This window comes from Falco naumanni, chromosome 7 (assembly GCF_017639655.2).
Source record: "Falco naumanni isolate bFalNau1 chromosome 7, bFalNau1.pat, whole genome shotgun sequence".
Classification (NCBI taxonomy): Eukaryota; Metazoa; Chordata; class Aves; order Falconiformes; family Falconidae; genus Falco; species Falco naumanni.
This window is the reverse complement of record NC_054060.1, coordinates 15,049,073-15,068,750: the sequence shown is the minus strand read 5'-3', so window position 1 is coordinate 15,068,750 and position 19,678 is coordinate 15,049,073. Positions and strand designations below refer to the sequence as shown.

The 19,678-nt window shown below is 47.9% G+C and overlaps 1 protein-coding gene across 3 annotated transcripts in view; it reads right to left on the bottom strand.

Moving 5' to 3' along the window:
* SHC4 (SHC adaptor protein 4) overlaps nt 1–19,678 on the bottom strand; it is a 36,027-nt gene that overhangs the window by 10,870 nt on the left and 5,479 nt on the right. For all 3 annotated transcript variants that reach the window (XM_040602173.1, XM_040602171.1, XM_040602172.1), the window contains exons 2-5: nt 12,096–12,166; nt 5,047–5,110; nt 4,042–4,161; nt 2,332–2,385 (exon numbers count right to left, since the gene is read on the bottom strand). In XM_040602173.1, coding sequence (XP_040458107.1) covers nt 2,332–2,385; nt 4,042–4,161; nt 5,047–5,110; nt 12,096–12,163 — 306 coding nt within the window. In that variant the 5' untranslated portion in view covers nt 12,164–12,166. The remainder of the gene's footprint in view (nt 1–2,331; nt 2,386–4,041; nt 4,162–5,046; nt 5,111–12,095; nt 12,167–19,678) is intronic.

Sequence of the window (19,678 nt, the reverse complement as noted above, 5' to 3'; positions counted from 1 at the left end):
TCGGTTGCCTGTTTCAGACTCTCTTTCCAGCCAACACTGAACTAATCCTCACTTTTCCTAGTCAAACTGAAAAGGAAACTGAAATAGAAAAATTATTATTTCTAGTCACACTGCAAAAGCAAAGAGTCACTTGATAATTCAGTGTTATAGTAAAAATGGTGAGGTAATGAATAACATTCTTTTAATTATTAAAGATGCATTTTGTTATTTTGGATCTTTAAGGTGGGATGGGGAAAACGCAATTTGCAGCTTAAAGGCATGACTCTCTTGAGGGAAGATGCAATCAGCTGGCAGGAAACAAGGCCCTCATTTGCAATATGCACAAGAACAATCATTTAATAATTCAGAATGAATGACACAAGAGGCAAGTCTTAGGGCCAGCAGAACTTGTCCTAGATAATTTTTTAAAATCTCCTAAGCTAATATCATTAAAACAAAGCAAGCTAAATATTTCTTATGCATTTAGTGAACTCAATTTCCTTCCTTTTAGTTTTTTCTTAAAGTTCATAAATACTTTAGGATACACTTTTAAAATAAATTACATCTAGAGATCAACTAGACACTAAAGTAACTGGAGCAGTACCTGCTATTTTTATATCTTTGAAATGTTTATGTACATGCATGGATGACTTTGCTTCAAAATAAAGCCAGAACAGGCTTTATTCTTGGGCAGAATATTGCTAGTCCTCAACAGCGCAGAGGAACACTGAATTGCACTTAGACCCTGAACGTGGGGGCAGGTGGAAAGACACATTCTGTGGAAACTATCTCCCATTTTAAAGGTAAAGGGAATTTTAAAAAGTTATCTGAACAAGCCACCAAAACCACCCCTTATGTGAAATGCCACTAGATTTACCGTTACCACTGCTGAGCAAGACCTCCATCTTACATATTCTCCCAGTGAGAAAAGTGTCACCAGCTGCACCACCAAGCCCCTTCCTCGCAGCACATCTGTGTGCAAGTGCATCTCTTGGTGGTCCTGTCGCTAAGCTCTGACCAAACCCAGCCCTGCGTAGCCTGTGAGATCTGATGGGATCGCTGTTACAAGAACAATGCAGGATAATAGTATCAAAAAAACATGTAAACGTGCCCTGGAGAATTACTCAGCCAACCTGCTGAGCAGAGGTCTGAAAACACATCCCTGAATTTTCCAAACTGGAAATGTTACATAAAGACAAACTAGACAGCCAACATCTAGGGTTCGGTACATACTTCAGAACCAAGTCAGCATAAAGATATATTTAAATTGTTTAACTATGAAGAAAGCTGGAATTCGGAAATGAAGCATTGGGATGCTCAGCACAACAGCACGCTAGTGCTTGGAGCTACCTGGAAATCCGCATCAGGAAGGGTCTGCAAAGCCCAAGGACTGTATCGTACAGTGTGGCATATTAGGATAGCACAGGCAACTAAAGGTGAAAATTGAACTTCGACTCCCCAAATGCCTTAAGCTTTAAACGGGATCTTTCTGGATGTGGTACTTCAGCAGCAGGCCCGCGCTGCACCTCCCTTCTGGGCGCAGGACCGACAGCACAGAGCCTGCACACGCGCTCCCTCCCCTCTTCCCAGCCCAGCTCCAGAAAGCTCTGGCTCTCAGGCAGCTTGGGCAGCATCTCTGAGCAGCTGGGCTCCTTACGTCACCCACATGGCTCTCCAGAGAAGATCTGTCAGCCACACAGGGCCAGTTCCCAGCTATTTTCCCTTGCCTGCTCCTAAATCCAAAGAGGCAGATCTGTCATTTTCCAGTCAAAGCTGGATCTGGTGTCCACCCCAGCGTTATCAAGAGCGTGACCCAGAGCCTCCTCTTTTCCCTGTTTGATAGCACAAGAGCAGGAGGCATTTAACAACATCGAAGGGCAGACAATTAAAAAACGATTAAAAAAAATACTGTTTTCCTACCACATGGAGTGTGAAATTCAGAATGCTGGCAGGGCTGGGCTTGCCTAGATTCAGAGAATAGGGCATGTTTATGGATGGCAAATTCCCTGCTTATAATCACTGCAATAAAGAGTTTGGAAGAGGACAGAAAACCTCTTGCTTGAAAACATCAATGATCTCATGACTATGATACTAGGAGAAAAAAACCCACGTATCTGCAGGAAAAAGGTTATGCCACCTCTGTGTCATAGAAGCTGTTTGTTAGACTCAAAATTCATCTAAAAATTTAGAGATGCCAATGCTGAACACTTTTGTGACAGGTATTGGATTACAGGGAGCACATTTAGTGCTTGTGGGGATAGGAAGGGATGAAGCAAAGTATTTGCAGGTACTTTTATTCTTATAATAATTTCATTATACCTGCAGAAGTGTACCTTATAAATCAATACTTACTGGGTCACCTCCAGAAGCAAATGAGATGGACTGCATGTGATGGTTGGCAATAATCTGAAAAGCATGACAAACTAGTTAAACATGCTTATGTGCCACACACTTAGAAAACAGCAGAGCATATATCTTCATAGAGCAAGCAAGTTCATGACAATCCAATCCATTAATACATGCACGTATCTACTGTGAAGGAGATAAAAATAGGAATATTTTTGAGACTGCCTAATCATGTTTAGTAATGTCTAGATCCCCGAGTAACCTTCCCTAAAGGGTTTTCATAATGAGTTTGACCACCAACTTCTAACCTGCTCAGTCTGAAGCTAAATGAAACCTTGAAAGGGGAATAACTGGAGACACTGGATGCATTTACAAAGTCTTGAGATATTAATTCATCTTAAAATTATCAACAATTTCATTTAAATGCCTGGTGTATATAACGGTGGTGTTTTTACAAACAGGCCCCGTTAATACTCCGGTCATATTCTCTCTCACCACTAGCACCAAACTGTGACCTGGCAGAAATTTCACTAGCCAGATTGAGCATCGGCTTTTCTTGGTTTCAAACACTACCTCATCTCAGGAGACAAACTGTTCTTCATTATAAAATCAAGTGCAATAAATTATGCAGATGCGAACACAGTGAAACATGGCAGCAATGCACGAATAGAACAAACTGGATTTTCCATTTGCAAAGCTCTAGTAATGAAACAGAAAGAATTTCAAGACAGTGCCCTGCAAGCCTGGGCATGCAGTGAACGGGTACATGGGTGTATTTGGAAGATCTGTCCTGCTGGCTTTTAGCCCTGTTACAAACAGAACAGGTTAGAAGGGCCATCCGTTAGCTGCCAAGCCCAGAGTTCCACCTGCTGCAGGTAAGCCCTTTGCTGCTGTACCTGAAAGGACAAGAAACCCGGTGCCATAAACCCGTATCCCTCCTAGCACAGAGGTCCAAGGGACGGGAGACCTCTGTGCTGCAGGCAAACCCCTAAGAGCTGCTTCACACTCACCACAGCATCAGCACCGGTCAGTAATTCCCCACAGCCAGTGAGCCAAAACTACCTCCCTGATGTTCCCCTGCTCCAGCTGGGAGTGAAACCCACTGCTGGCCCCAGGCGAGATCACACTGGGAGCTGAAGCCAACAGTTGATGGGGGCATTATGTGGGCAGGACAAAGCTCCTTATCACACCTGCCAAGAAGGAAGCACACCCCAGCTCCAGGGCATGATCCAGGCTCTCAGGAGCACATCTCGATGGAGCCCAGAGACTTTGCATAGTATAACTGATTATGCATATACGTTACCCAGCTGTAGAACAGCTCTGAACACCAAAGCCAAGCTCTGACTCATTGTTTACATCAATTTCATTTTTTTCCTAGGACTCCTCAGAAACTCCAGTCAGGACTAGTGCCTTGTTTGTTAGGCACTGTACAGCCAGAGACACACACAGAGAAACAGTCTGCCAAGCGCTTAAGGATCCCTCCCCATGGAAGACACCATCACAAACAAAAAGGACATGTACTACACGTCCAATTCCTCCAAAGTGCTCTCATTTTTAAATTCAGAGGCATCATGTAATTCAGCTTTACCAGGCACCCACAAGAAGACTAAAGGGTACTGCTTTCCCTTTGAAGCGCCCAGCCTTTCCTTCAGAAGCCACAAAAGGAGGAAAATACAGTGGCATAGAGAAAAGGACACTGATTTATATGTATCCTACCTGCTGCGTGTCAACATTAATCAAAGTAAGGCTGCTTGTTGAAATGGTCAGCTTTATATTCACGCCAGAAAACTGAAGGTTACTTTTGCCAAGTACAGAAGACAGAAACTTCACTGGAGGCTTTGAACAAAGAAACAAAAGAAAGAGGCTGTCAGCTGAGTCTGTCAGGGGCAGAAACACATCAAAGTCAAGTAGATTTTTACAATATCTTATTGAGAATTTCAATGGAGCACGGACAATGGCTTGATCAAATGCAAATAGATCTTCTAACAAATATCAGCCTTGAACACAATACTTGTAGGCATGGGTTTTATGTCAATAATGGGAAAAAAGTTTTAAAGCAAAATCCCAATGAGCTAAATGTTATATCTGGCTTCGTAATTCAGAATGTGTAGTTTTCTTGCTGAACTCCACTCCGTTTCCTGGGGATAAAGCGTTTCCGAGTAAATCAAGAAAATCTCTCATACATTAATTTTTCAGGAACAAGTTCATTCCTCCCAAGCCCCATAGTTACAGAAGGGAATTGGTAAGTTCTACTGGACACAACCCAACAGCAGCCATGGCTGTTGCCCCTCATTGCATCCCAGTTATTTAATAAGTGATCAGCTCACTAAACACTGCCATTTTAGTTGTGATTTTTTTACATATATCAAATAAGTCAGGTAACCCTCCAGCGAATGACCTCCTTCTTCCAATCAAAAAAATAGCCTGTGACGTTTTACCAGTCAGAACCTAAACCTTGTAAAGCACTAAGCACTGTGAAGGCTGGTAGGAGCAGGAACTCTGGGCAAAGCATTAATCCTGAAGAAAATAAGGCAGGACATTGCCTCAGCCCCAAAGTCAGCAGGCTGAACACCCTGCTGCAAGCGCTTTCAGATTATACAGAGTTCAGATGGATTCATGTGACCTAACTCCAGTGTGAGCAGAAGTCTGTTAGGGAATCAGGTATCCAGCTTACCAAAAGCAGATATAGAAAATTAATCATTCAGCTAAAACAGTATTTACCTTCCGCTTTTTTATAGCTCCATTTGTACCTGATACAGCTTCACACAGTCGGCTTATTGCTTCCCTGCAAACAGAAAAATACAGCACAAACTGTTGGATCATCCGTAACAGGGCCTGCAACTCTGCAATTTATTGTTATCGTCCCACTTATAAACAAATCTTCTGAAAGGTCTTTCACAGTTGTTTTTCTTTCTTCTTTCCTTCCACTGTTAAAAAAAAAATGCAACTACTTAACAGAATACAATGATTCAGCAGCTTGGTTTGGGTTGATTCTTTTTCTTCACAAAACACATCAGTTTCACGTAACAAAAATCTGTCTTTAAAAAAAAACCCCATCAACTAACCACAAGAAACTCAAACAACCTAATGCCTTCAAATCCTTTTCCTTAATACAGCTGATAGATTTCTGGCTTGGCAGGGAAGAGAACCTCCCTGACTTAATCCTTTTTATTTAGAGCAGGAGTGGGGTGCTGAGTGAGCCCAGCTGTGTGCCCTGATTGCCCTTCTGGTGTTTGGGGTTTCTCTTTTTCCTTTTTTTTTTAAAAAAAAGGCTGGGAGAGAAGGAGGTGTAATCAGCCTCTCCAGTTCTTTTTCAGATCTGAGGTCTCAGTTCACATCTTTCCATCTCTGGCAGGTATTTCCCAATCCAGACGTCCTTTCCAGCCACCCACTATTCTCTACAGTTGCCTCCCGGTTAGAGAAGCAGAAGGCTAAGGCATAAAGCACTCGCCGTGTTTATGGGTCTGTATGAAAGACAGCTAAATCACACACCTAATATACCACAGTGGCGCACTGCGTCTATTTTCCGCACTTGAACAAAGAGAATCCTGATACATGCTCAGGCAGGTGACGGGTTTGGACACACAGTGGAGCACTCGACTGCCCTGGCTGAGGTTAGCCCACCAGCATGAAAAAAGCCTTTTGCTGGCAGTCACAGGCTTTCCCTGACCGATACTTACTGCGTTAAAGTCAACAGAAAAACGGTGACTTACTGGGCTGGGATGTGCTTAGCACATTTCCTTAACCTTGCCTGGACACCCCGGTGTGAGCCGCAGCCCCTGACCTCTACTACTGCCCTGGCCCCCCACCACGGGGCTGCTGGGTGAGCTGTGCTGCCGCCCCCCCGTCCCCTTCCAGTTCCCATACTGGGTGACTTCATTTTGAGGCTGTAGCCTCAGCCATTCTCTCATGGCTGAACCCAGACTTGGGCTTTCAACAGTTGCGATTTTGATTTGTTCTTAAGGGGAAGGGAATTAGTTTGTTTAATTATTTGTTTATATTATTAGATTATTATCCAAAGAGCTAATTAGGAAATGAGCTAGTTAGGAAAGTCTGTCTGTTTTCAGATCCTGGTACGTGTATGGGAGAAACATGTCACTGGGCTTCATCTCCGATAAAGTTTTGGTTCAGAAGGGCTGAAAAATATCAGGCGACCACACAATGGCAAGAGGCTTCAGCCAGATATGCCCCATGAGGCAGAGGTGCCCCACTGAGAACTGTGGTCCCCCAGGACCCCGCGCTGTGCCTGGGGAGCAGATCAGACCACAAGTAAAGCCAGCACAGTGCTGCTGAACCGCAGCTGCCCCCTGCTCGGTGTCCCACCGACACCGCTACGCTGAGGGGCTACATGCTTAAAGCACAGAAGATCAGTGATGCTACATCAGGTCATCCTGTCAGAGAACATCCTGAGGAACTTAACCTGCAGACTGTCAAATGAATGGAGACCTCACCCATGGCAAAATAATAAAAATGGCATTAATATGTTCTGAGTGAAAACAGCAGGGGAGAGAAGCCTGATGGTGGGCTATAGAGGATGGGTCAGAAACGCAAGCCTTTTAAACACTGCCCTTCTTCAGCCTTTTAAAGCAAAGCGCTTGCCCCTGCACAGCTGAAAATATGCTTCTGAAGCAAATTCCTGATATCCTTCTTGTTTAGTTCCTGTTTTATTTAGCTGTTACCAGTAGAAAGGCCAAAACTAAATAAATTAATAAATGAATGAATGAATGAACGGATGAATAAATAAATACAAAAGGCATCCTGCAGGATGATCTTGCATATTCCAATAATCAGCTTGGAAAACGAGAGCTCATCTTCTCATTCAATATTAAAGGAAATTAATATCAGAGCCAAGACATTAGGGCTACTAGGAGCCTTCATGTCTAGCTCTACCTAGAAAGAAAACCAGACATAGAACAAATTGGAAAAAACAGGGAAGTCCTCTATTTTAGTGACAAATGAGTTCTTGCACACTTCAGGCAGCCCATATGGAACAAGAAGTTGTAGGCAAAGTTGCCAGCAACAGATCCCATCCATTCTTGTATAAGCCAGTGTGATGACTGCCCACTTCACAACGCCCTGAAGCCCTTGTCCAGCAAACAGAAACCAAAAGTTAGGCAAATAATTTCTATTTAATAGTTTCTACTACCCCTCTTTGATAGGGGAAATCATCTTCTCACAGGCATTTCTTGCTGTATACCTCTGGGCGATTTTCCATGCAATCTAACAAACCTTCTCAAATACTATTTTAAAGGAGTGAAAAGCAGCAGTTTAGTAACCCCTCACTGCTACAGCTGAACACTTTGAACCCTCAGTCATTTCCAGGGGGCAGGTGGACCCAAACTACAAACTGCACCATATATTAGGAAGAACAGAAACTCTGGATACGTCCACAGTAAACTGAAATATGATTTACTGTATCTGTGCTTTCTTCCTGGAAATCCACTATTAATTCATTCTTACAGCTGTTCATTTTCAAACAGCTGCTCAGGCAAGTCTCTGCTTTTAGATCTGCCAGATGGCATGTACCTGTGCATAGCCTGTGTCATTAATTGCCTGGTTCCTGGATGAATGTGCAGCTTTATGGGTTCTAGCATTTGCTTGTCCATTTGATATCTTCCAAATCTGAAGCAGAAGCAGAAAAATGTGGCCTTGTTATTCCAGTCATGTGGCTGCTTTTTCTTTCTCTCCTCCCTGTCATTCATCCAAAGCAAACACTTTGGTTTGGGTTTGGGGTTTTTTTGTTTTCTTTTAAATCACCCTGAATGAGATGACTCCATTTGCGTACTCTGCAACAGCTCTTCTCAAGCCTGGGAGCCACAGAATGAAATCCGGAGAGCTGTGAGGAATTTAAATTCCTGTAGTTTAAGGCAAATAAAATCTTGCTCCTCGACTCCTCAGGCATCTTTTGCCATGTGAAGCAGAGTCACTGCCTGTCAGTCCTGCAGTGCCCACACGATTACATAAACTGGTCATTGTTTCATTGACACAGTTTTCACTTTCTGTAGTGAATGGAAGATATTTGGGTCAGCTCTTTTCATCATCCTGAAAAATATTACTCTGAAGCACTTTGGTCCCCTGGACTGTCACCAGCAGCAGACCATCCACTGGGGGGGAGTTTCCCCCAAGTTACTCTCCTGGGCACTATTCAGCAAGGATCAAGGCTGGCACAGTTGCCAGGGGGCACCTCTGTGGGATCCAGGAGGTGGGACAGGGGAGCAGGAGGGATCTCTCTGACTGGGACACCGATACTCCTGAGCACACAACTCCCCACCTCCTGGGCTAAGGGGTACTGAAGCAGGACAGTGCCACAGCCCCCCAAAAATCTGGTGCAGCCTCCTAGTCCCCCAGGGCACCGCTCCCTGTGCCCGCTGGGTTAGCAGCCAGCCACTCGGCAAGGGCTCAGCAAGCACTGGGGCGGGAGGGAGTGACAAGGACGGCCCCATTTTTGGCATCCATGAGCCTTTCGATCAGCTCAGCTGTACAGTCCACAGGTTTTCCCTGAGTCTGCACCTCTGGAGCAAAACCCACAGCAGATGCTCCTCCCTGAGCATGCACATGCAGGAGAGCAACACCCTGGCAGTAACAGTGAGCGCTTTGTTTATTGTTCCCCCAAATGAGAGTAAAAGATGAGAGATGGGCTGATGTAAGCAAGTAAGCATGCTGTTGGAGATTGGCTTTTAAGCATCTAGGGCTCTGCCTACGCTATCTAACAGAAAGGGATTGTGTGGCTCGACAAAGTTGAAATTAATCTTCTGAACAAAGTCAGCCTTCTTCCAGCAGCCCTTGCCAGCAGCACGTTTCAGACGCCCTTCACCGCCTGACCACTTTCAAGTTTGCAAGTTAATGCCCCCATCTGAGATACAGAATCCCTTTTTCCATCAGTGCAATGACTAATAATAAGCTTGATTTAACAGAAGTGGGAGACACATAATACGAAAAGAGCTGAAGGGCTGGCGAAGGGAAGTGCATGTAAGGGTCCAGCAAAGGCAGAAGGGCGACAGCCCAAACATACCTGGTACCAAGGACAAGAAGCACAGCATGTTTATGGGCGGCCATTCAGAAAAATACAAAGTCTGTCAAGCAGAGGAACCTGCCACCCTTATTATTATTTCTCAGTGTTACTCTTGTCATCCACATGGAGTCTGGGATCATAGATTTCTGCAAAATGGGAGGGATGTCCTAAGAGCAGGTGACTTGGGTCACAGGCAGGCAACGGCAGCAGGCTGGAAAAGAAAACTGCCGCAGCAAAATCTCCTCTGTCAACCTCCTCGCCGTACAGCCACCAAGGGCCAAAGGGACAGAGCACCTGGGTGCCTGGCCCTTCCTTCCCTTGCTGTGCTGTGTCACTGGGCCTGACAGCCATACGGCAGCTCTGCACCCCCACCGCACTCGCAGCGCTGGAGAGGCCACCGCCTGCCTTCCCCAGCCCTGTGCCTGGCACGCTACTGAAAATGCAAGTCCAGCAAGAAACTTGAAAATAAATCCTCCATGCTCATGTCTTCTGGCTCCTCACTGCACTTTGGCAAACACGAGTCTGTTGATCTTTCCAACGTTCACGTGAGGTAGGTAAATAATATCTTTAAAGATCAGGAGACTAAGAATGCACACACACATAAAGCAAGGCAGGGAGCAGACACAATTGGCAACCCTTTCTACATCACTTTAAAACAGAAGATGCCTCTTTGTTTAGTGAAATGGCATCGGAGTAAAAACATTTTTCTACCCTCAGTACAAAGAACAGAGATGATTAAAATGGGATCATTTCCAATAACTCCTTGGTTGGTGCATTGTGCATGCTGTCTATAAACTTACTCCCCCGGGAGAACAATAGGGGAATGATCAATGTTATCTTCGCTCCAGTCAGCTTGTAATCGATCGAACTTTAAAGTTTGCATGCATGAGCTCAGCACTTCAGCATTCAGTTTGCAAACAGTTTAAGTTTTGAATTTCTCATGCACAAAAGAGCCCGTTAAGGTCAATGGTGGCATTTTTTTTAGGTGATGGAAAGATTTCCATTGTTAAGTTTTCACATAGCTCCAGTTAACAAAACCTTACCATTCGGGCCAAATTTAAGTTGGCAAGCTCTCATCACACAGTAATTCAGATTCATAATTTTCCAGACAAACCATCCAAAGCCCTGTTTTGTAGGCGCAGCAGCATACATATTCGGTGTCTTGCAAACGGGAGATAACCTCGCTCTTTGGCCGAGGCTGTTCAAGAATTCAGTGGCTCGGTCTGAATGGGCCGGGCTGACTGCGGTGGGCTAGGTGTACTACACGGCTCTTTTTGATGAGTAAACAACTAGGCTGAGGGGTGTATATTTGCATCTCAGGCACTTCTTCATATACACATGCAGGAACTGGGTGACTGCGTGCTTATGCTGATTGTAAATGTCAACAATCACTGCTGATTTTGAATATAAAACAAATGGGGCAGCTTTCAAGTGCAGTATATAAGCACTTAAGAACTCAAGTTTTCCAGTTTCTTCCTTTTAGCTCATAAGCCTGGGAGCTAATAGGTAGAAATGTTAACACTTATCTCTTCATGTTCCTTTCCTTTCTACAGGATTTCTTTGATATGAACACTTGAGGAAGCAAAAGAGCATCTGTAAATCATCTGCCAGCAGGAAGGAAGAGTTGGGCAGGCGCAGGAAGCCTCAACCACACTCATCAGCGTGAACCATGCCAGAAAAATAGCTGAGGGGAGGAGGGAATGTGCCAAATGTGCCTAAGGCCAGGCCAAAATGCTCTGCACCCACCGAACCCCTCCAAAAAGCCTTTGGAGGTGCTGGGATGCCGGGGGGCTGCGGGGCTGCCTGGCAGAGCACTAGTCCTGGCTGCTGGACCCTGAGTACATCCCAGCAGCACATGGTGCTCCGAGCTGGGAACAGGGTGCTTATTTTGAAAACTCAAACACTCCTGCACTGACTGACTCACAAGAACAAAGATAAAAATAAACTGGGCTTTTCTGTTCCTGACAGGACATTTCTGCAACCCCACAGGTGCATATATTAATGAAATACACCCAGCAACTAGCAACAACCTGCAACAGAAGTTGCAAACTTCTCAAATGGCCACAAAATATTTAATGTTTAAACCACATTCAGTTGTATTTGAGAGCAAAACACTCATCTTTTTCTGATTTGCAGCCTGGAACCGTAGGCCTGCAGGCCAGTTGGAAATGGCTGGATTTCAACATGTTCTCCTCGTGACTCCACTTCCAGCAGAGCAGAGCCTGGCCTTGGTGCAGATGGGGTCAAGTAGTGTCATACCTCTGATGAAAATTCACTAGATGACCTTGCTGGATTGAGAGACCGACCGACAGCACAGGTGTGAAGTGGCGTGGCCAAGGGGCCTGCAAGCATCCATCGCCGCCTTGGTCCCCAGCAGCCGCGGCAGCACCAGCAGATATACCCTGTGACCTGGGTGACTGCGCAGGCAGCACCCTGCGCGCACAGCCCGGCTGCTGCCGGCACCCGGCTAGCTGGGGATGTTTGTACTGTGCTACGACTGCAGGGGGAGGCTCTCTGCACCCAGAACAAGAACCAGGAGTGAAATTAGGTCTGTGGCTGAAACAATTCATTTTCCAATGCAAATAGCCTATTGTGATGATCAAATAATTCAAGTCATCGCTTGGGAAAAAAACAAAACAAAACACACAAACTGCTATTCAAAACTGTCTCAGAGCTTGGCACGCACTGTTGGCTTTATACAGAAATTATCACATGGGCTTTTCAATCTTGGGCTGAATTTCAGTTAGATACCACCTACCTGGTGACTTGCGTTCGTGTGCCAAAGTCCAGGGATCTCATTGACTGCAGCACTTCAATACATCCCATGTACTAGGGAAAACAGAGAGACAGAGAGAAAGGAGGACTTTAATACCTAGCACAGAGGTAAGAGGAGGCTCACAGAAGGAAGCAAATGTGATTTCAGTCCACTAAGTATTATGCAGAACCCCAGTCTAACTGGAAAATCAAATCAGCCACCCTGAACCTGCTTCCTAAATAGATCTTATTTTACTGAAAAGTGTAGAGAGAACAATAAAGATACCAGTGGCTTCAACAGCATAGCACAAAAGAAGGTAAAGCACTCTGGGGACACAAAATCCAATCATTCCTTTTTTCCAGTTCTGCTTATCCTCACAGATTAGCCCGTGGCACTGAGATGAGAGGAATACATGAACATTGGAGAGAAATTCCCCGGGAGCAGAGGGGCTCTGGAAGCCCCACGGGACTGATGCACTGAAAGACCTCACGCAGAAGAGCTGCATGTCCCTTCAGAGCAGCGGCAGGTATTACTACACGTGAGAAAAACCACTGGCTCCACGCTGCTGCACATCTGATGACAAATAACCTCTGCAGAAGATGAAAGAGGTAGAGTTGCAATCCCAGCTCACAGCAACAGCTCTTAAGAGCCCGAACTATACACTGACCTGCTTTACATTAGAGGCTGACTCCCACACTTCTGCTGTATGGGGCTGAGCTGGGGGCTTTTCCTATACTCAGTTGGGATTTACATAAGATTAATTTTCAGAAACATCAAGAATGCGATGGCATGTCAGCCCATAGACCCCTTTGATGTTACGTACAAACCTATGAAACCTTTTCATCTCAATGAAGCGTGCTCAGCTAAGTCTATCCACTTCTCCCAAAACATATCTTACTAATTCCTTCAGCTTTTCTGTTGACATCCATCTCTCTGCTGTTGAAGCACTCCGACATCTCCATTTCACAAGGCTGGCATAGGTCTGGGTTTCTCAGTTTGCACCTCCTCTTCCACAACTAATTCTCCCAGAGGTAAAAGGGGGTTTGGGAGCATCCTGCAGTGCTCATACAGTGCCTGAGGGCTGCAGCGACAACCTGCCTGGGCAGTCCTCTCCTGCAGAAAGTCAAAGCCTCTGGGATACAGCAGACAACCGGGAAATCCCAGGCAGGGACATGCATGCTCTGTCCTCTTGTTCTGAAAGAACAGCGGAAGCACTCTCTGTCCAGAGAAAGGGACAGTATTTACCTCCTCTGCCTCACTTTGCCTGTGAATTGATTTTTCTGCTGGGTCATTCAGAGGCAGTTGGATTGAGGTATCTGTTTCAGCTTTGGAGACTTTCAGAAATTAATGTGTGTGTTAAAAAGAGAACATTATACGCGCAGTCAAGCAGGGATTCCACAATTGTATTATCCCTATTTTGGTTTCTTTCCAGATAGCAATGTAACCCCTGGGAGAACTCCAGAATTAGGTCAGAGACCTGGAAAGACATCAATAAGAATCTGAAGGGTTAGCAGAACTGCTTCCCTAATGAACATTTAATGACTTGGAGAGCTATCTTACTTGTTAAAGACATTCCTGCTTAATGAGAACAAAGCAAACATGGAAAATACGTCTAGAGCCTCAGCTTGTAGCTCAGTGGTGACCTCTGATCCTATAGTATAAGGTCAAGCATCCTGTGAGCTGGTGGCTGCTCCTCTATCCTTGAAAAAAGAAAGATTTAGAGGAGCAGGTGAGTCATATGCTGATAAGTGAGTCCCCATTGCATCCTGAACAGATGCATGGGAAGCTACTCTAAGCAAAGATGAAAAATCAATATTAGGTTTTTGCATAAGTGACCCTAAGTGAAGCTGAACTTATCAATGATTCACAAAAGACTTTTTTTTTTTTTTTCTCTTTAAAAGCCTGAGTAGGGAAGTGCATTAACATGGCACCTCACTGCATCTCTCATTTATTTTAGCTGCCGTTGGTTATCTAAACCAGCATAGCTAGTAATGGCTGGACCTTCACATCTCAGTAGGAGGGTAGAGGGTACAGAGAACCAGCAGAACCCTGGGCAGGAGGACACCGCTGGAATGGGGCAGAGGGAGTCAGGGTCACAGCTGGGGAGAAGCCCGTGGAGCACATAAAAAGGACAACGGGATACCAGAAGCCTATTCCAAAAAACAAAAGACACTCTCCAAGGAAGAAAAAATAATTAACAAATAAACAAGGAGAAGATTAACTCCTCCATAGCTGAGTCCAAGAAGCAGCATGACTGGTGTGTGAGAGAAAGGGGAAGGCAGGAGAGAAGGGCAACGCCTGTCTCAGAGACCTCTCCTGCGCCCAGACTCCAGTGCAGGTGGTGCCCCTGCTCCCCACCCTGTATACCCCAAGCAGCAGCTCCCACAAAAAGCTAGTGGGCTTGTCCAGGGATGCAGGGCCGAGGCCAGCTCCCACCTTCCTGCTGCAGGGAGGGTTAAGCTAAAGCATCGGCAGGGCAGCAGCCACGCGTGCCCACCTGCAATGCCCCAGCAGAGGAAGCCACACAGCACACAGCCCCTGCCCCAGCCCAGGCTCTCCGCCGGCTGTTTTTGTAACATAACAGCAATATTGAGGGCGCAAAGGTAGTGTCCAAGGAAGGGGGGTTCATCTTCCGAAGCCCCACAAAGAGGAGCACGGCTCAGCTTCACTGAGCTTCTAGGGGAAGCTGGGGGGAAGCTGGACACAGGCACAAGGGTGCTGTAACCAGCCTCGGGCCACAAGTATAGATACAACTGCAGAATCCAGCTACCTATAGAAAAATATAATGCCAACACTGAAACAAGCCCAGTGCTAAAGACCTGACATTGCCACTGAAAGTGGATGCTGAGCCCACTGATCTGTCAGCAGCAGGATGGAGAACTCTCGCCAGGGTGAGCAACAGCTCTCAGGACGGAAAGGAGGAGAGGTGGGGAGGTTGGGGGAGAGAAGGGCAGTTACTGACCATGCACATCTTTTCACATCTATTTACAAGAGATGATGGAGAGTGACTGCAAACAGGATGAGGGACCATGTGGGAGGAGACGTGCAGGCACTAGGAAGGGCCCATGTGAATAAGCTTTTCAGGCACGCTCTAATCCAGACCCATTTAATTCCCTGCCATAACACAGTTGCTCCAGCTCCAGCTTGAATGACAGCCAGTGATTCACCCACAGGAATCACAGAATCATTGAATTGTTTAGGTTGGAAAAGACCTTTAAGATCATCAAGTCCAACCATTTAACCCAACACTACCAAGCCCACCACTAAAACATGTCCCTGAGCACTGCATCTACTGTCTTCTAAATACCTGCAGGGATGGTGACTCCACCTCCCCCCTGGGCAGCCTGTGCCAGTGCCTGACCACCCTTCCAGCGAAGACATTTTTCCTAATCTCCAATCTAAGCCTCCCCTGGTGCAACTTGAGGCCGGTTCCTCTTGTCCTGTCACTTGTGACCTGGGGGAAGAGACCGACCCCCCTCGCTGCAGCCCCTTGCAGCAGCTGTGGGGAGCGATGAGGTCCCCCCTGAGCCCCCTCCTCTCCAGGCTGAACCCCCCCAGCCGCTCCCCGTGGGACTCGTGCCCCAGCCCCTTCCCCAGCCCCTGCCCGGCTCTGGACACGCTGCAGTCCCTCAGTGTCCCCCCTGCAGTGAGGGCCCAGCGCTGACCCCAGGATTCGAGGGGCGGCCGCACCAGTGCCCAGCGCAGGGGGACGGTCACTGCCCCGGCCCCGCTGGCCACGCTGTGTCTGACACAAGCCGGGCGCTGCTGGCCTCCTCGGCCACCCGGGCACACGGGGGGCTCATGCCCAGGCAGCCCCCCAGGCCCTTTTGCACCCTGGATGTGACCCCGTCCCGCCGCTCCCTGGGCCCGGCGGCGTTTTACCCCGGGCAGAGCCCCCGGCCCGGCCAGGAGCAGCCGGGCTCTCTGGGAGAGGCTGTGGGAGACGCTGCCGGAGGCTTTGCCCAGGCCCAGGCAGACGCCACCCACAGCCTTTCCCTCAGCCCCCAGCGGGTCACCCCGTCACAGAGGAGATCAGGCCCGTCAGGCAGGACCTGGGCCCGATCCCCGGCTGACCCGCAGGTGCTGGGTGATGGCGCTCGGGGTGACCTGCTCCACGGCCTCCCCCGGCACCAGGTCAGGCTGGCAGGGCTGTAGTTCCCTGGATCCTCCTTCCTGCCCTGCCTGTGGATGGGCACCATTTTTGCCACCCTCCAGCCAGCTGGGGCCTCCCCGCTCAGCCAGGGCTGCTGATCCGTGATGGAGAGTGGCTGGGTGCTCCAGCCCCCTCCAGATGATCTCCTCTGCCAGATCCCACCCAGCCCCACAGATTGGTGTGTGTCTAAATGGTGTAGCAGGTCACTGACCATTTCCCCTTGGCACTACTTTAACAAAGTGCTTTTGAAGTGAGGGGAAATTTCTAAGCTGCCCCCCCCCCCTTGTTCCTTGCAGACAAGGGCTGCCCGGGCTGGGTGCTGCCCCACATCAGGGCACAGCTCTCTGCCATGCAGCGTAGGTGGCTGCAGAGCAGCAGGAAAGTTTTGCTTTAATTTGCTTGAATAATTCACCTCTAGCTTGCAATGGACCCAGTGGGAAGGGAGACTGGGCAGAAGAGAGCGGCAGCCACCGGCACGTGGCAGGACGACCGCACTGGAGTTGCAAGGACACAAGCCTCTGCCTTTTACGCTAAGGAAAAATGATTTACACTAAGGAAAAATTACTTTTGCCTGTAAAGGCAGCGGTGCTGCTCTCCCTGTGCTGGCTGCCAGCCTTGGGAACATGCTCTCATGTGTTGCAACACCTGATTTTAGATCCCCCGGCTTCTGCCCTGGCAGGAAGGTGAAGCACTGGCCTTCCTCCATGGACAGCGCCAGGAGCCAGGAAGGGGCGTGGGGAAGCAGCAATGCACAGATCGCTGTAGTTTTGATGGAGTTTTCTCAGCCCTTCCTTAGACACTGCCTGTGGTGGCTTTGGAGTCGAAAAGCCACTGTGTCCACTGGAAAGCAGAGACCACGGCAGCTATCCTGGCAGCAGCACTGCGCTCCTGTCAGCTCGCAGGCTGCACCACGCTGCTGAGCAGCCGGTTGGCTTGGCAGCTCATCCTGCAACACGCAGCAGCCTTTTACCGGGCTGGGGTCCGTGCTATGTAACACCATTAGCAGCCACCAGTCAGGCTGCTAATGAAGAGCTTTGGCCCATGTTTGCACCTTGCAGGAGATTCAATCAGCCCATTCCTCAGCTTGAACTGTGCTGGCTTCCTCCAGCAAACACCAACCCCTTCCAGAGCTGAAAGCAAAGCCGGCAGAGCTTGTCCCCGATGGGGACAGTGGAGAGGCAAAAGCAGCCCATGGCAGCAGCCATGCACCGCTGCAGGCATGGGTACCCCTGGGGCCCTGCGAGAGAGCAACAAACCGATTAAGCACACCAATAAAGCCCAGCAGTGGTTCGTCAGGGCTGGCCTAAATCTCCTCATGTGCTTGTTCTGCTCTCAACTTCCTCCCCGTTGCAGCAGCGGTGCAGAACGATGGGCTTGGTCTGCCCCGCTCCTCCTGCCCACACGCATGGCCTCTTCCCTAAGGGGCAGCGAGCCGTGGCTTCTTGTGATGGAGAACAGCTTCTGATAAACGGAAATCTTTGTGGGAAAGTCTGGCCCTTTCCTTCACAGGTTTTCCATTTTAAAATAATTTTGAGAAAAAGCCAGGGAAAAGTTTGTAAATAGACAGACACACATTTTTCTTTCCTTTTTAGTTTTGTGCTGGAGACCCACTTTCTTCAGCACTCAGAAAGTGCTGGTACTCAGCGCTCAGGTACTCAGGCCAGGGCTCCAACAGAACTGGTTCAAAACTGCCCTGTCCCTGTGCTCCCAGCTGTGACAAAGCAAACAGCCTGAAAACTTGTGAGTCTTTTAAGAAGCAATCACCCAGAGAAGCGCGTGGGCCTTGGAGGCAGTGCCAGGTGCGGAGGGGAGCTGCCACGTGGGACAAGGCGAGCACCTATAGGTGCTGCGGGGCTGCCACACACCCAGTCCCCCTACGCACAGTGGAGCAAGTGCCACCCCAGCACCCTACAGTCCTGAGCCCCCGGCTTATGTCTCACAGCTATGGCTCTGAAGCCATGAATCACCAGAGCCCATCTCCTTCCTGCAAGAGCCCCAGCTCTACGTACACGTGTAGTTAGTTATTTATGACAAGTGATACAGAGCAGCGGTGCGGTGTCAGGGTGCTGTACGCCGGGGAGGTGGCTGCAGCTGAAATACCGCAATTATTTCCCTGCCCTGAGCACAGAAGAGGGGCTGGTGGCTCCTTGGGGCTGCGAAAGGGCTGCCCTGAATGCCCTCTTCCCACACAGAGGCAGGGAGCAGCTGCTCCAGGCTGACCTGTTGCAGCCTCTATGGACAACAGCAGGACTGCGCAGGGGGCAGCTGCCCACATGCACTCTTTCAGGGCGTACTTAATGGCATATTGAACTCCTGTGTTAGAAGTAGTCCGGCCTCTTTTACTCTAGAGATAAGCAACTGATTTTATATATATATGTTGGCATGTATCTATAGATATATGCCATCAAACTCCTAGCAGAGGATCAACCTGTTTATTCGTAAAATTCCTTTAAGACCAAGGATGCTGCAAACAACCTGTACCATATTATTTCATTACAACATCATTATACTTTAAAATATCTGGCAATAGCATTTCCCTTCCATATTTTAGTAAAATAGCACATTTTTAAACCAATCCGAACACCATTTCTCAAAGACTTTGCATTATTGATTTAAGCCCTGCCACAGACCCTTACTCCCTGTAACACCATCCTGCTGATTCTCCCTGGTCTCAGAGGGGCCACTGGTGCAGGGGAGTGCCGAAAACCAAGTCTTGCCCTCGCGCTCAGAAGCGGCCATGCCCCTGGCACTCCCCACTGAGCAAGAGGAAGGACAGCAAGTGTCTCCTGGAATATTCCTCAGGCTCATCACAGCCGTAACGAACACCAGCAGGAGACCCGAGTGCCATGGCTGCTATGGGCACCATTTAGAGACAAGCTCAGCTCCAGATGGGTGGCACTGTGGCAAGGCACAAAATGGGTAGAATGTGAACAAGGACAAGGTAAAGATCCATCTTCTAATTCCTACAGCGAACTGCATACAAAGTATGTTTTAAAACGTAACAGTGTGGGTATCAGAGCTGTCCGGGCTCCTGTTAAAATATTATATTTGGGCTCTTTGTTATTTGCATGAGCATCTCGGGGGAACAGGTGTTTTATGGGTCTCGGCTTCCTCACCAGAGCCCGGGTGACATATGGCCATGACACAAGTGTCCTGTTACCACTAGTCACATGCAGCCATGGCTACCTCCCAGGGAGACACAACGAGCCCAGCATTGCATCTTCTTAAACCAACCCCAGAAAGGCAATTTCTGCCTCACTCCACTCCATAGGAGACAGCGTCTGCCCAAAGACATTTCATTACCTCACCATATTATTGCCTTTCTAAAATAACTGGATTTTCTCCACATAAGTGCAAAACCCTCCTGACTCCAATTAAGTTTTTAAGGCCAAAGACCTCCAGCAGCAGACCCCATAATGCAGACCCAATCCTT